Source organism: Lepidochelys olivacea (assembly GCF_965140295.1).
Source record: "Lepidochelys olivacea isolate rLepOli2 genome assembly, chromosome: 10".
NCBI lineage: Eukaryota > Metazoa > Chordata > Testudines > Cheloniidae > Lepidochelys > Lepidochelys olivacea.
Window position 1 is genome coordinate 65,779,917 of NC_140420.1, and position 11,803 is coordinate 65,791,719.

General features: G+C 43.3%; 1 protein-coding gene across 1 annotated transcript in view; it reads right to left on the reverse strand.

Moving 5' to 3' along the window:
- Window positions 1-1,998: 1,998 nt before the first annotated feature.
- LOC311526987 (NAD(P) transhydrogenase, mitochondrial-like) overlaps window positions 1,999-11,803 on the reverse strand; it is a 66,006-nt gene continuing 56,201 nt past the window's right edge. The window contains exons 20-22 of the mRNA XM_084640498.1: window positions 11,195-11,313; window positions 4,521-4,636; window positions 1,999-2,334 (exon numbers count right to left, since the gene is read on the reverse strand). Coding sequence (XP_084496624.1) covers window positions 2,182-2,334; window positions 4,521-4,636; window positions 11,195-11,313 — 388 coding nt within the window. The 3' untranslated portion in view covers window positions 1,999-2,181. The remainder of the gene's footprint in view (window positions 2,335-4,520; window positions 4,637-11,194; window positions 11,314-11,803) is intronic.

The window sequence follows — 11,803 nt, forward strand, 5'->3', positions numbered from 1 at the left end:
TTAAGGCTAGGATTTTGTTATGGATATTTTTAGTAAAAGTAAGGGACAGGTCACGGGCAATGAATAAAAATTCACGGAAGCCGTGACCTGTCCCTGACTTTTACAAAAAACAGCCCTGAAAAAATTGGGGAAGGGAGAGGGAGGAGGGTCCAGCACCCTGCCCCCCTGCATGCAGCAGCAGGGACCTGTGGCCCCATCCCTGCCCAGTGGCTGGGAGGGACCCCAACCTGGGCTGGGATCTGTGAGGTCCTCCACCGCTGGCAGGGGCTGGGGCACTCCGGGGGATTTCCCAGCAGGTGGGGAGCTCTGGGGCATCACCTGCCGCCTGTGGGAGATCGGGTTCTCTGGGGGATCGCCCACCGGCAGCGACTGGGGTGTTCCAGGGGATTCCCCCGTGGAAGCTGGGGAGCTGCCAGGGATCCCTTGACACCCTGCAGGGCTGGGGGAGGTCCTGCGCTGCCACCGGTGGCTGGGCTGCTGTGGGGCCCCAAGGTAACTGAGGTCCCTGGAAATCATGGATTCTAGGACATCTGTGACATACTCATAGCCTTAATCATAATTAGTTTGTATCAAAACTAAGTATGTTAACACACAAAATTGTTGTTTAATGAAAGGCAAGGTTACCTCAAGACACACCCCACCCAGAGCTTTGAAAGCATAGAACAAAGGAGTAAAGAGAAAACCATTCCTTGCCAGCTTCACATCACCTACAATGCTGTACATATATTTTGAGGCACTAACTTCCATGTCAGCACATACCAAAAAGCAATACCAGCCCCAAATTCACCCGACCTGTTTTGTTACAAAGAACCTTAAGGGTGATCTTAGCAATATTAAAGCATAACAACTTTTCCATTGAATGGCCTATGTGACCATGAGATGGGGTGTTCTGCTGTTACAAGAGAGGATGTGGTCACCATTAAGGCTGTGTGTGACAGTCTCTGGCAATGTGTTGACATAACTCCTAAATTATTGTTTGTCTTCAGTGACATTGCATTGTTTAATGCAACTTCTATGCTCCTTTGTCGTTAGTAACAATGTTGCCTTTGATTGATAACTGTATCACCATTGACATTCAGGAAGTCATGTTTTAAACTTCAGTAACTGTTCACATAAAGTAGATTGCAATTTTTAACACTCGTTCATCCAGGCTACTCTTTGCAAAGAATGATCCATTTACTGTTCTAGAGCATTTTAAAAAGAAAAATTAGTCACATGGTACTTTCTTTAGAAAAAAACCACTCAAAACTAACCTTTTTTTCACCATAAACTGCCATAGAAAATTCAAGCAGCTCATAAAATACAATAAGCATTTGGATCGGAAAGCACAGGCATTTTGTAGACTGTTTTAAAATGGAAACCCTGATTCAAACTCAATAATAGTGTTGCTACCAGCCCGCTATAATTAGCTTATCTCAACTATAGTTTTATTACTAACACTTCAGCTTGCCACTGTCACTGTGGAGGGCCCAGAGAGGCCCCATAGCATAGTGGCCAGAACAGAAAGTGTCACACCAATTTATCTGGGTTCTAATACCATCTCTATCCCTGATGCTATATGACTCTGTGCCTCACTTTCCCCACTTATAAAATAAATAAAATATAAACTACTTTATGGATCCTCTGAGCCTTCACCGTCAGAGGACTGTGACTGAGAATGCCCAGCCACCAAAAGCTTCATGCTGGGTTCAGTCGTAGCCTCCTGCTGATCACACCTATTGAAGAAAGTGGTGCTCTCCAAGCTAGCCAGACTCAGCACAAGTAAGGCTTTAAAAGTTAGCACTAAAACCTTAAATCAGTTTTAGAACTGGATTTGTCACCAGTTTAGAGAAGCACATGAGGAAAAGCATTTTTGTGTTGGGATACTCACATAAAGAAGAGGAGACAGAGAGAAAATAAAAGTGCTATAAATGAGGCTGCAAGATTAGAGAAATAATTAATCTGCAACACCAATAGCGCAAAAGTGGTTTTATTATTATTATTATTAAATACAGGGACTTACATTTGTAAGGACTAAGGCACATAAATCACCAATCAGTCTAAGAGCTAATTTGTTATGTTTGGATGCTCTTTTATTTTTGAAATGGTTGTATATAAATAAGGTGCTGGATATGCCTCCAAACTATTTACTGAAATATATAAATTATATCTAGTACCCTTTTACAATTCTGAATATCAGTGTTAATGAGTATAATACATTTCCCTAATCTTGCCTTGTAAAGCATCACATGTTTTCTTTGCATCCCCAAGCAGCATTGAAGTGTTAGGTTTGTAAAAAATGGGATTGTCAACTGCAGCATACCCAACTCCCAGTGTACGCTTCATGACGATGACCTGGGGAGAAAAATAGCAGCATGAAAGAATTAAATGAAATAAAAACTTTCAGTATGTGCTCATGGAGGATGTAGTTAAAGTAACAGTTTTTAAAATAACATGTTACTATATTATAAAATTTTGACATGTATTAAATGCATGGGCTCAATCAAAATTGCATACCAGCAATATTGGCATACATTTTATATTGACTTTTGCATGTCCATATCTAACTATTCTCAGACCTCACATTTATGTGCCACCTTCCACCCTGAAAGATTGTATTGTGGTTTTAAAAAAGTAAACTGCCAAAGCACACTGATTGAGATTCACAAAGCTGACTAAAAGATTGAGCCATAAAATTCCCCTTAACATTAATTGGAACAGGGTAGCTAAATCCCCTAATCAGATGTGCAAAATCTCAAGCAGTACCTCCGGCATGACAGTGCTCCCAGACCCTAGGCATTGGATTCAAGAGACTGGGCAAAGTGCTATACTGAATTCCTTTTCCACAGCAGCTGGGTTTCGCCCCCTTGAGTTGTCTTATCCAAGTACTGACCAGACCAACTTTGCTTATGAGATCTAACATGATCACAGCACAAGCCAGTTTGACTGCAATAGTACTTCATTAAACAATTAATCCATGTTGGATATGATGTAATGGGATACCTGAAACACTGTTTATTTTCTGGGTAAGGGCCAAAATCTGTTGCCAGATATGTGGAGTGTACTACTCTGTATGTGACAGATGCAGAGTAAAGTCAAACATATTTTCTATAATTTATCTCATTAAACCTATCAAAATGATGCTTTCATACCCAGAGATGTTATTAACATTTTGCTTTTTAGGTGCATATTTCAACAATTAAAAATTGCTTGTTTCATGCAGTTATTTACTGCATCTTAATGTTACCTGCATAAATGTTCTAACATTCCAATCTGAGATCAGAACTAAACCTTTACTGTATGAGAACACAACATGCTGGAATACTGTCTAACTGAAACGTAACAAAACAAGCTTGGCATGTGCTGAATAACATGGAGATCCCAATTTTCCCCATATACTTGTTCACATGTTTCTGTGTTTTAAGAGGTTGCTTTTAATTCTAACATCTGTATGCCTGTCATTTAGTGCCATCGTCATCTTCACCATACACCCCATAACACAGTTTTTATATCATCTTCGATTGTGTTTCATGCTAATGTCTATACTTGCACAAGTTTGATGGCTTTCAATACCATAGCACTTTTGAGAACATGAGGTTTGAATTAAAATGAGTTAGTAAACCTGTCTTATAGATAGAATTGTTTATATTTAAGGCAATGAATTAAAAGTAGAATTTCAAAACTGGCTCTTTTCCTTTGTGGATGTATCTGTCAGATATGTGCTGCCATTTTTACCTGCCCTGAATTTTACCTTTCGATCCGAAATTCCCTCCCATACAGAATTTGCTGAAACTGCACACAGTTCACTGGGAACAGAGACACTGTAGATATAAAGTACATACTTGACACCATTGTCTGTGAATACAGCAGACCAGAGAGAGGAAAATTGAAAGAGAAAAGCTATGGGTTTGCAAATGTACACAAGCTTCTGATACACTGAGTCAAAGTTCTGCAGCCCCTTATACCTAGACCTGGTCAAATAATATAAAAACTTATTTGTGAGTAATTTATTCAACAATAGATTTTTAGCTTTTGGGGAGTACAGTGAAACATAGCTCTTTGTAAGAAGATTTGGAACACTAATAAAGTGTACTTTGCCTCATTCTAAATTTTAAAAGCAAAATCCATTAGAAAGAAATGCCTTTTAAATGCTATATAATCCAGGAGCCAATCCTGCTCTTTTTAAAGTCAATGACAAAACTCCCATTGGCATCAATGAGAGCAGGACAGGGCATAACTTGTCAAATCAAGCATTTCACTGTAAGCTTAACCCTATAACTGCTTGTCATGGGGACCCTCCTGTTGAAATGACTGGGAATTCCATACCAAATTGACTGCAGAGTTGGGGTCCCTTCTTGTGTATCTGCCGCATACTGTTAGACAGATGCACCTATGTGCATACTCCTTGCATGTGTATTAAAAACAAACAAACTATCTTTCTTTGTCTTTAGTGCAAGTCGGCATGTCTCCTGAGAAACAGAGATACTTTCCATAAACATATACTGTGCGGACTCCAGTCAACTTTGATTGTTTTTAAGTACCTGCTTAGCTTTCCAGACCTCCAATACAGGCATGCCAGCAATAATAGAATTGGGATCTTCCTGTGCTGCAGAGTTTACTGTGTCATTTGCACCAATGACCAGAGCCAAGTCCGTTTCTGAGACAGAATAGAAATATGTTACAAATGTTTTGGAACTTGCAGCTGCCTTTCCTTTATCACAGCGACACCAAAACACACAAATCAAACATTCATTAAATGTTGATAGTTCACTGTTTATTCTAAATGAAAATAAGTTAGGCCCATCCATTTGTGTCAAACCCAGAACTGAATCTTGGCAGATACATGGGCTAATGAAAACTATTATAACCATGCACCGCTACAGGCTGGGGACCGATTAGCTAAGCAGCAGTTCTGCAGAAAAGGACCTGGGGATTACAGTGGATGAGAAGCTGGATATGAGTCAGCAGTGTGCCCTTATTGCTAAGGCCAACGGCATATTGGGCTATATTAGTAGGAGCATTGCCAGCAGATTGTGGAAAGTGATTATTCCCCTTTATTTGGCACTGGTGCATCCAGCTTTGCCCACCCACTACAGAAGGGATGTGGACAAATTGGAGAGTCCAGCAGAGGGCAACAAAAATGATTAGGGTGCTGGGGCACATGACTTATGAGGAGAGGCTGAGGGAACTGGACTTATTTAGTCTGAAGAAGAGAAAAGGGAGGGAGGATTTGATAGCAGCCTTCAACTACCTGAAGGGGGGGTTCCAAAGAGGATGGAGCTAGGCTGTTCTCAGTGGTGGCAGATGACAGAACAAGAAGCAATGGTCTCAAGTTCCAGTAGGGGAGGTCTAGGTTGGATATTAGGAAACACTATTTCACTAGGAAGGTGGTGAAGCACTGGAATGGGTTACCTATGGAGGTGGTAGAATCTCCGTCCTTAGAGGTTTTTAAGGCCCGGTTTGACAAAGCCCTGGCTGGGATGATTTTAATTGGTGTAGGTCCTGCTTTGAGCAGGGGATTGGACTAGACCAGACCTCCTGAGGTCTCTTCCAACCCTACGAGATACCATAAGAGACAATATGCCTAAATCTTAATGTACAGAGTCTTCTACAAGGCTTGTGTGAGGTCACCAAATAGAGTACACGTGTAGACCCTAAGAAATATCTTCATTGTATTATGGCATATTTTATTTCAACATCATTCACCTGCAGCTGAATTCTACAAAAACTCTATTCTGAATCATAATCAGGCCCACATCTCTGCATGCGAGCGGTCCTCTCCTGATACACAGTCCAATGTAGAATCAGGGCCTAACACTGCAAATAGTCCAATTGATTCCATTTGAGTTAAGATGGCAAAGCTGGTCCCTTGATTACTAAATCATTTCTGAAAAGCTCTGGGCCAGTCTGATCAGTTACATCGTGCAAATCCAGGGTAACTGCACTAATGGCAAATAAATTATTCTCAATTTGTACCTGTGTAAGTGAGCTCAGAATTTGGCCTTCTGACGTTTAGTTCCCCTGTTATATATTTACTAAAGTCTTGATTCAGGGAAAAATAGTTCATCTGGCTTTTGTGACAAGTGGATTTTGGGGGTTGTGTGACATAGAAGCCAGATGGACTTTTGCTTAAGTGGGCCTTTAACATACTTTCACCAAAAGCCAGTGAGGAGACACATTGCTTTCATCCAGACTACACCACACGATCCATTGTCTACAGCCAAGCTCTACGATACAACCACATTTGCTCCAACTCCTCAGACAGAGACAAACACCTACAAGATCTCTATCAAGCACTCTTACAACTACAATACCCACCTGCTGAAGTGAAGAAACAGATTGACAGAGCCAGAAGAGTACCCAGAAGTCACCTACTACAGGACAGGCCCAACAAAGAAAATAACAAAACGCCACTAACCATCATCTTCAGCCCCCAACTAAAACCTCTCCAATGCATCATCAAGGATCTACAACCTATCCTGAACGACAACCCATCACTCTCAGAGATCTTGGGAGACAGGCCAGTCCTTGCTTACAGACAGCCCCCCAACCTGAAGCAAATACTCACCAGCAACCACACACCACACAACAGAACCACTAACCCAGGAACCTGTCCTTGCTACAAAGCCCGTTGCCAACTGTGTCCACATATCTATTCAGGAGACACCATCACAGGGCCTAATCACATCAGCCACACTATCAGAGGCTCGTTCACCTGCACATCTACCAATGTGATCTATGCCATCATGTGCCAGCAATGCCCCTCTGCCATGTACATTGGTCAAACTGGCAGTCTCTACGTAAAAGAATAAATGGACACAAATCAGACGTCAAGAATTATAACATTCAAAAACCAGTCAGAGAACACTTCAATCTCTTTGGTCACTCGATTACAGACCTAAAAGTTGCAATTCTTCAACAAAAAAACTTCAAAACCAGACTCCAACGAGAGACTGCTGAATTGGAATTAATTTGCAAACTGGATACAATTAACTTAGGCTTGAATACAGACTGGGAGTGGATGAGTCACTACACAAAGTAAAACTATTCCCTCCCCTGCCCCCCGTCGTTCCTCAGATGTTCTTGTCAACTGCTCGAAATGGCCCACCTTGATTATCACTACAAAAGGTTCCTACCCCCCACCCCCGCTCTCCTGGTGGTAATAGCTCACCTTAAGTGATCACTCTCGTTACACTGTGTATGGCAACACCCATTGTTTCATGTTCTCTATGTATATAAATCTCCCCACTGTATTTTCCACTGAATGCATCCGATGAAGTGAGCTGTAGCTCATGAAAGCTCATGCTCAAAGAAATTTGTTAGTCTTTAAGGTGCTACAAGTCCTCCTTTTCTATTGCTTCTATAGTTACAATTGCTTGTTCAATGGAGGGCTAATCAATGGAGGGATAATTCTCAAGGCAATAATTGCTCTGTAATTAACCCTAGTTGTACTGGACTATAATTGGGATTCAAATAATTATTTAAAAGCAGCATCTGGATAAATGTTTAAAAACAGCCTTTAATTTTGTGCTGCTAAAATTGCTTCCACAATCCATTGTTGACTGGCGCGGTCAATAGGATTTAGATGTCTACCTCTCTGATTGTCCGTGGTGTTGTTTACTGATAGCCGGGGGGGGAGACAGCATGTCTGTTGTACAAAACCATCAATAAAATAGTCCCCAAGTGTCATACTCATAGATTACCTTGGTACACATGGGCTGTTGACTACAGCACCAATGGCAGTTGTCATATTTCAAGATCAATCAATTGTGGTACAGACTATCAGATATTACCATTATTTTTATGACACCTATTCTTTTTGCATCTAGGGTTTTTTTTATAGTTATTATCAGGGCATGGAGAGGTTGAAATTAGGGGAGTGTTCCTGTTGCATGTCAAGTGATTTATGTGACCACCAGAATTCCAAGATGGAGTTGTAGCTCAAACTCTTTATTCACTTCTGTACAATGTAAGGATCTAATTTTGAAAATATTCTTTCCCTTCCTTTCATCTCTCCATGCATAACTTCACTATTGCCTCCTGTCACAGCTTTTTTCTAAACTGCCTGGAATTGTTTTACCTTGAAGCATTGCTGGAACAGCAGTTTGACAGGGATAAGCTGCTAATTCATGGAAGTGACGTCAGTTCGCTTTCTTTTCAACACACCCAGAGGTAGCAGTGTGTCCAATGCTGTGATCCATGAACTGCACAGTCATAAAACGTTACCTGATGGTGATGTCAGCGCATCAAAATCCACTTTGAGTAGCTGGCAGTGGGATCTCCTCTTACCCTCTAATGCTGATGAAGCAAGTAGAATGCTTGTGGGGGATGCTGATGTTGTGTGCTCAGGGCTTTAAAGCCGCTTACAATCAGGCCAAGTGGGCATTTGTACTCAGTCTGCCTGTCATATGCGTATGCAACGGGGAGGAGCTACCTGCATCTTTCCTGTTTTACATATCCGTGCTAGCGTTGCCAACTTTATACTCGCACAAAACCAAACACCCTTGCCCCGTCCCCCTGCCCTGCCCCTTCTCCGTGGCCTCACCCCCGCTCACTCCATCCTCCCTGCCTCTGTCACTCACTCTCCCCACCCTCACACGCTCATTTTCACCAGGCTGGCTTGGGGGTTGGGGCGTGGGAGGGCATGCAGGCTCTGGGGTGGGGCTGGGGATGAGGGATTTGGGATGCAGGAGGGTGCTCTGGGCTGGGACTGAGGGGACTCCAGGCTGGGGAAGGGGGTTGGAGTGCAGGGGAGTGGGGGGGTTGACGGCTCTGGCTGGGAGTGAAGGCTCTGGGGTGGGGCTGAGGGGTTTGCGGTGTAGGAGGGTGCTCCGGGCTGGAACTGAGGAGTTCAGAGGGTGGGAGAGAGATCAAGCTGGGGAAGGGGGTTGGGAGCTCCGGCTGGGGGTGTGGGCTCTGGGGTGGTGCTGGGGATGAGGGCTTTGGGGTACAGGAGGGTGCTCTGGGCTAGGACCGAGGGGTTGGAGGACAGGAGGGGGGTCAGGGCGGGGGCAGGGGGTTGGAGTGCGGGGGGGGGGGCTGCCGGCTGGTGGTTTGGGCTCTGGGGTGGGGCTGGGGATGAGGGATTTGGGGTGTAGGAGGGTTCTTTGGGCTGGGACCAAGGAGTTTGGAGGGCAGGAGGGGGATCAGGGCTGGGGCAGGGGGTTGGGTCATGGGAGGGGGTCAGGTGGGTTCCGGGCAGTGCTTACCTCAAGCTGCTCCCAGAAGCAGTGGCATGTCCCCCCTCCAGCTCCTACATGGAAACACGGCCAGGCCGTTCTGTGTGCTGTGTCATTTGCAGGCGACACCCCTGGGAGCCACGAAGCTGGTGCTTGGGGCAGCGCACGAAGTCCTCTGGCTGCTCTATGCATAGGAGCCAGAGGGGGAACATGCCACTGCTTTCAGGAGCTGCGTGGAGCCAAGGCCTTAGCCCTGCTGCGCCACCAACTGGACTTTTAATGGCCTGGTCAGCACTGCTGAGCAGCGCCGCCAGGGTCCCTTTACGACCGGGTATTCCGGTCAAAAACCGGACAACTGGCAACCCTAAGCAAGAGCAGCCACAATCTGACCCTAATGTGCCAGAGGCTTTTAATTCTGTAACAGAAGTGGGAGGGAGGTAGCCCTGGAAAACCACAAAAGATAGATGCAGTCTAAACTAGAAACACTATGCTGCCACGCAAAAGAGACTATAGCTCCCTTCCCTCTTACTTTCCTACCTTAAGTTAAGGGACTTTTGCCTCCCTAACACTCTTGCTACTTCTGGATGCCTTAGTTTTCTTTTCAGAGGCATCATTTCTTGTCTGTGATGGGGAATAGGCACTTTATTTTACTGATCCTCCCCCACATGCCCCAGCCAAAATAGGGCAGAACAAAAAACAAAACAAAAAGGCAAAAAGAACATGGAAAGGGAGGGAAAGGAAGGAAGGAGGGCAGGAAGGAGAAAGGAGAGTGACATTGCAGTTTCCATCCACTAGGAATTAATCAAAGCTCACAAAAAAGTTGGACCAAATCTTTTCAAGTTTGTCTGAAGTCCCTCATCTCTGAAACATTATCCACTCTTTAGCTGCCAGGTCACCAAAGTACTTGTGCAAAGCTTCTGCAGCTGGAGGTAATCTGCTCTTCCATCTGAGCAATGTGTGTCATTCGGCTACATGCCCTGTCTAGAAAACCAAGCTCTCCATGAATTATGGTCTTTCTGTACCTTTTAGTGCCTCATTGCTTCATTTTTTTGCTTTGTCTGTCCCCTCCCCTTTCCGAAGAAGGGAAGTGGTACCAAAACTGGCAGCAGCCCTCCCTCCTGGTGAATATTCCCTCCCCTGGGATTTAGGGGGCCTGATATATGCAAGGGGCAGTAATTTCCACCTCCTCACCCCAAACTTCAGCGAATCCAAAGGAAGAATCTACCAGATATTTGAGAAGCATGAGTGTCCTACAAGGAAATTGAATCTTGCAGAGCAGCTGCCTGCTCACTTATACTCCACTCACAATAATGGTAGCAGTGATACAAATTAATAATACACCACTATTAAATAATACAAATGATCCTATATATAAGCAGTCTCTTCCCAGGGCACTCCGAGTGATGATCTTTCATAATCACTACGGTATCAAATAGTAACAAAACATTAAAATACTCAAATACCCTCATAAAACCACAAACAACAAGAGCAAAAAGTGAGAGGGGACTTGATAACCTGTAATGCCACAGAGCTCCACCCACCTGACATGAGGGTGGATTTTCAACAGGACTCATTTTTGCCATAACTCTTCTCCCATAAAAGTCACTGCTACAACTCCCATTGACTGAACTGAGATCAGAGAAACTAACTTTAAACTCCCACCATACATCTGTTTGTCCAATATTCAGAATATCACATGGTTGCCTTTCCTGATACCCTTATCACTGACAAAATACAGACACATATTTGATTTAAAAAGTCATATATTTTGCTCACTCTACAGCAAAACCCTAGTGGCTATTATGATTATCCATTAAGTAATGTCAGACATAGCTTGGCTTTTATATGAGTCAGGCAAACCTTTGGTCTTATCTAGTCTTGATTCTGGTCTTTAAAAAGCATTACTGTCAACCCTTCCACCTACCAAAATACTGCCTGGCAATAAAATTATAGTTATTTGGCCTAACTAAAAGCAGAAAATAAATTTAAAATATTTAGAATGGTTTGAATCTAAGACATCATTTTTCATCCTTTACCTGGGAAATCTTCATTTATCTCATCCATTTCTAATACAACATCATAAGGTACACCGGCTTCTGCCAATAGTACATTCAGTTGTCCTGGCATACGGCCTGCTACAGGATGGATGCCAAACCTGGAAACCAAGAAAGCAAAGAAACCAAGTCATGCTGAACTAATAAATGCCGACTGATAAATGTCAGCAATCCTACACATGTGGAAGCAGTCCAGTTCCAGTGCTTCATATACCTGAACCAGATGCAGAGAGAGCGAGTTATAAAATACTGGTCATGAAACTGCTACTTGGGAAAGAGCAATTAATGTATATGTTTGTAATCAGTACCAGAAAGGGAAAATTGAAACACTTACAGAACTCCTTTCACATCGGGCACCCTGCTGGTTAAAAATTAACTATGTAGTCATGGCATGTTATTTGGTGATTTCATTTAACACTTAAGCCACACCCCAGAATCTAAATCATTCATGAAGACCGTGTGTCATATATAGTGTGTGTATATACCGCACAAGAGTGGGATTAGAGCCTAGGACAAATGAAATAACACTTTGAACAGATATGTGGATAAGGATTCAGTCCATTTTCTAATTCAGAGGTGGCTTATTGATAC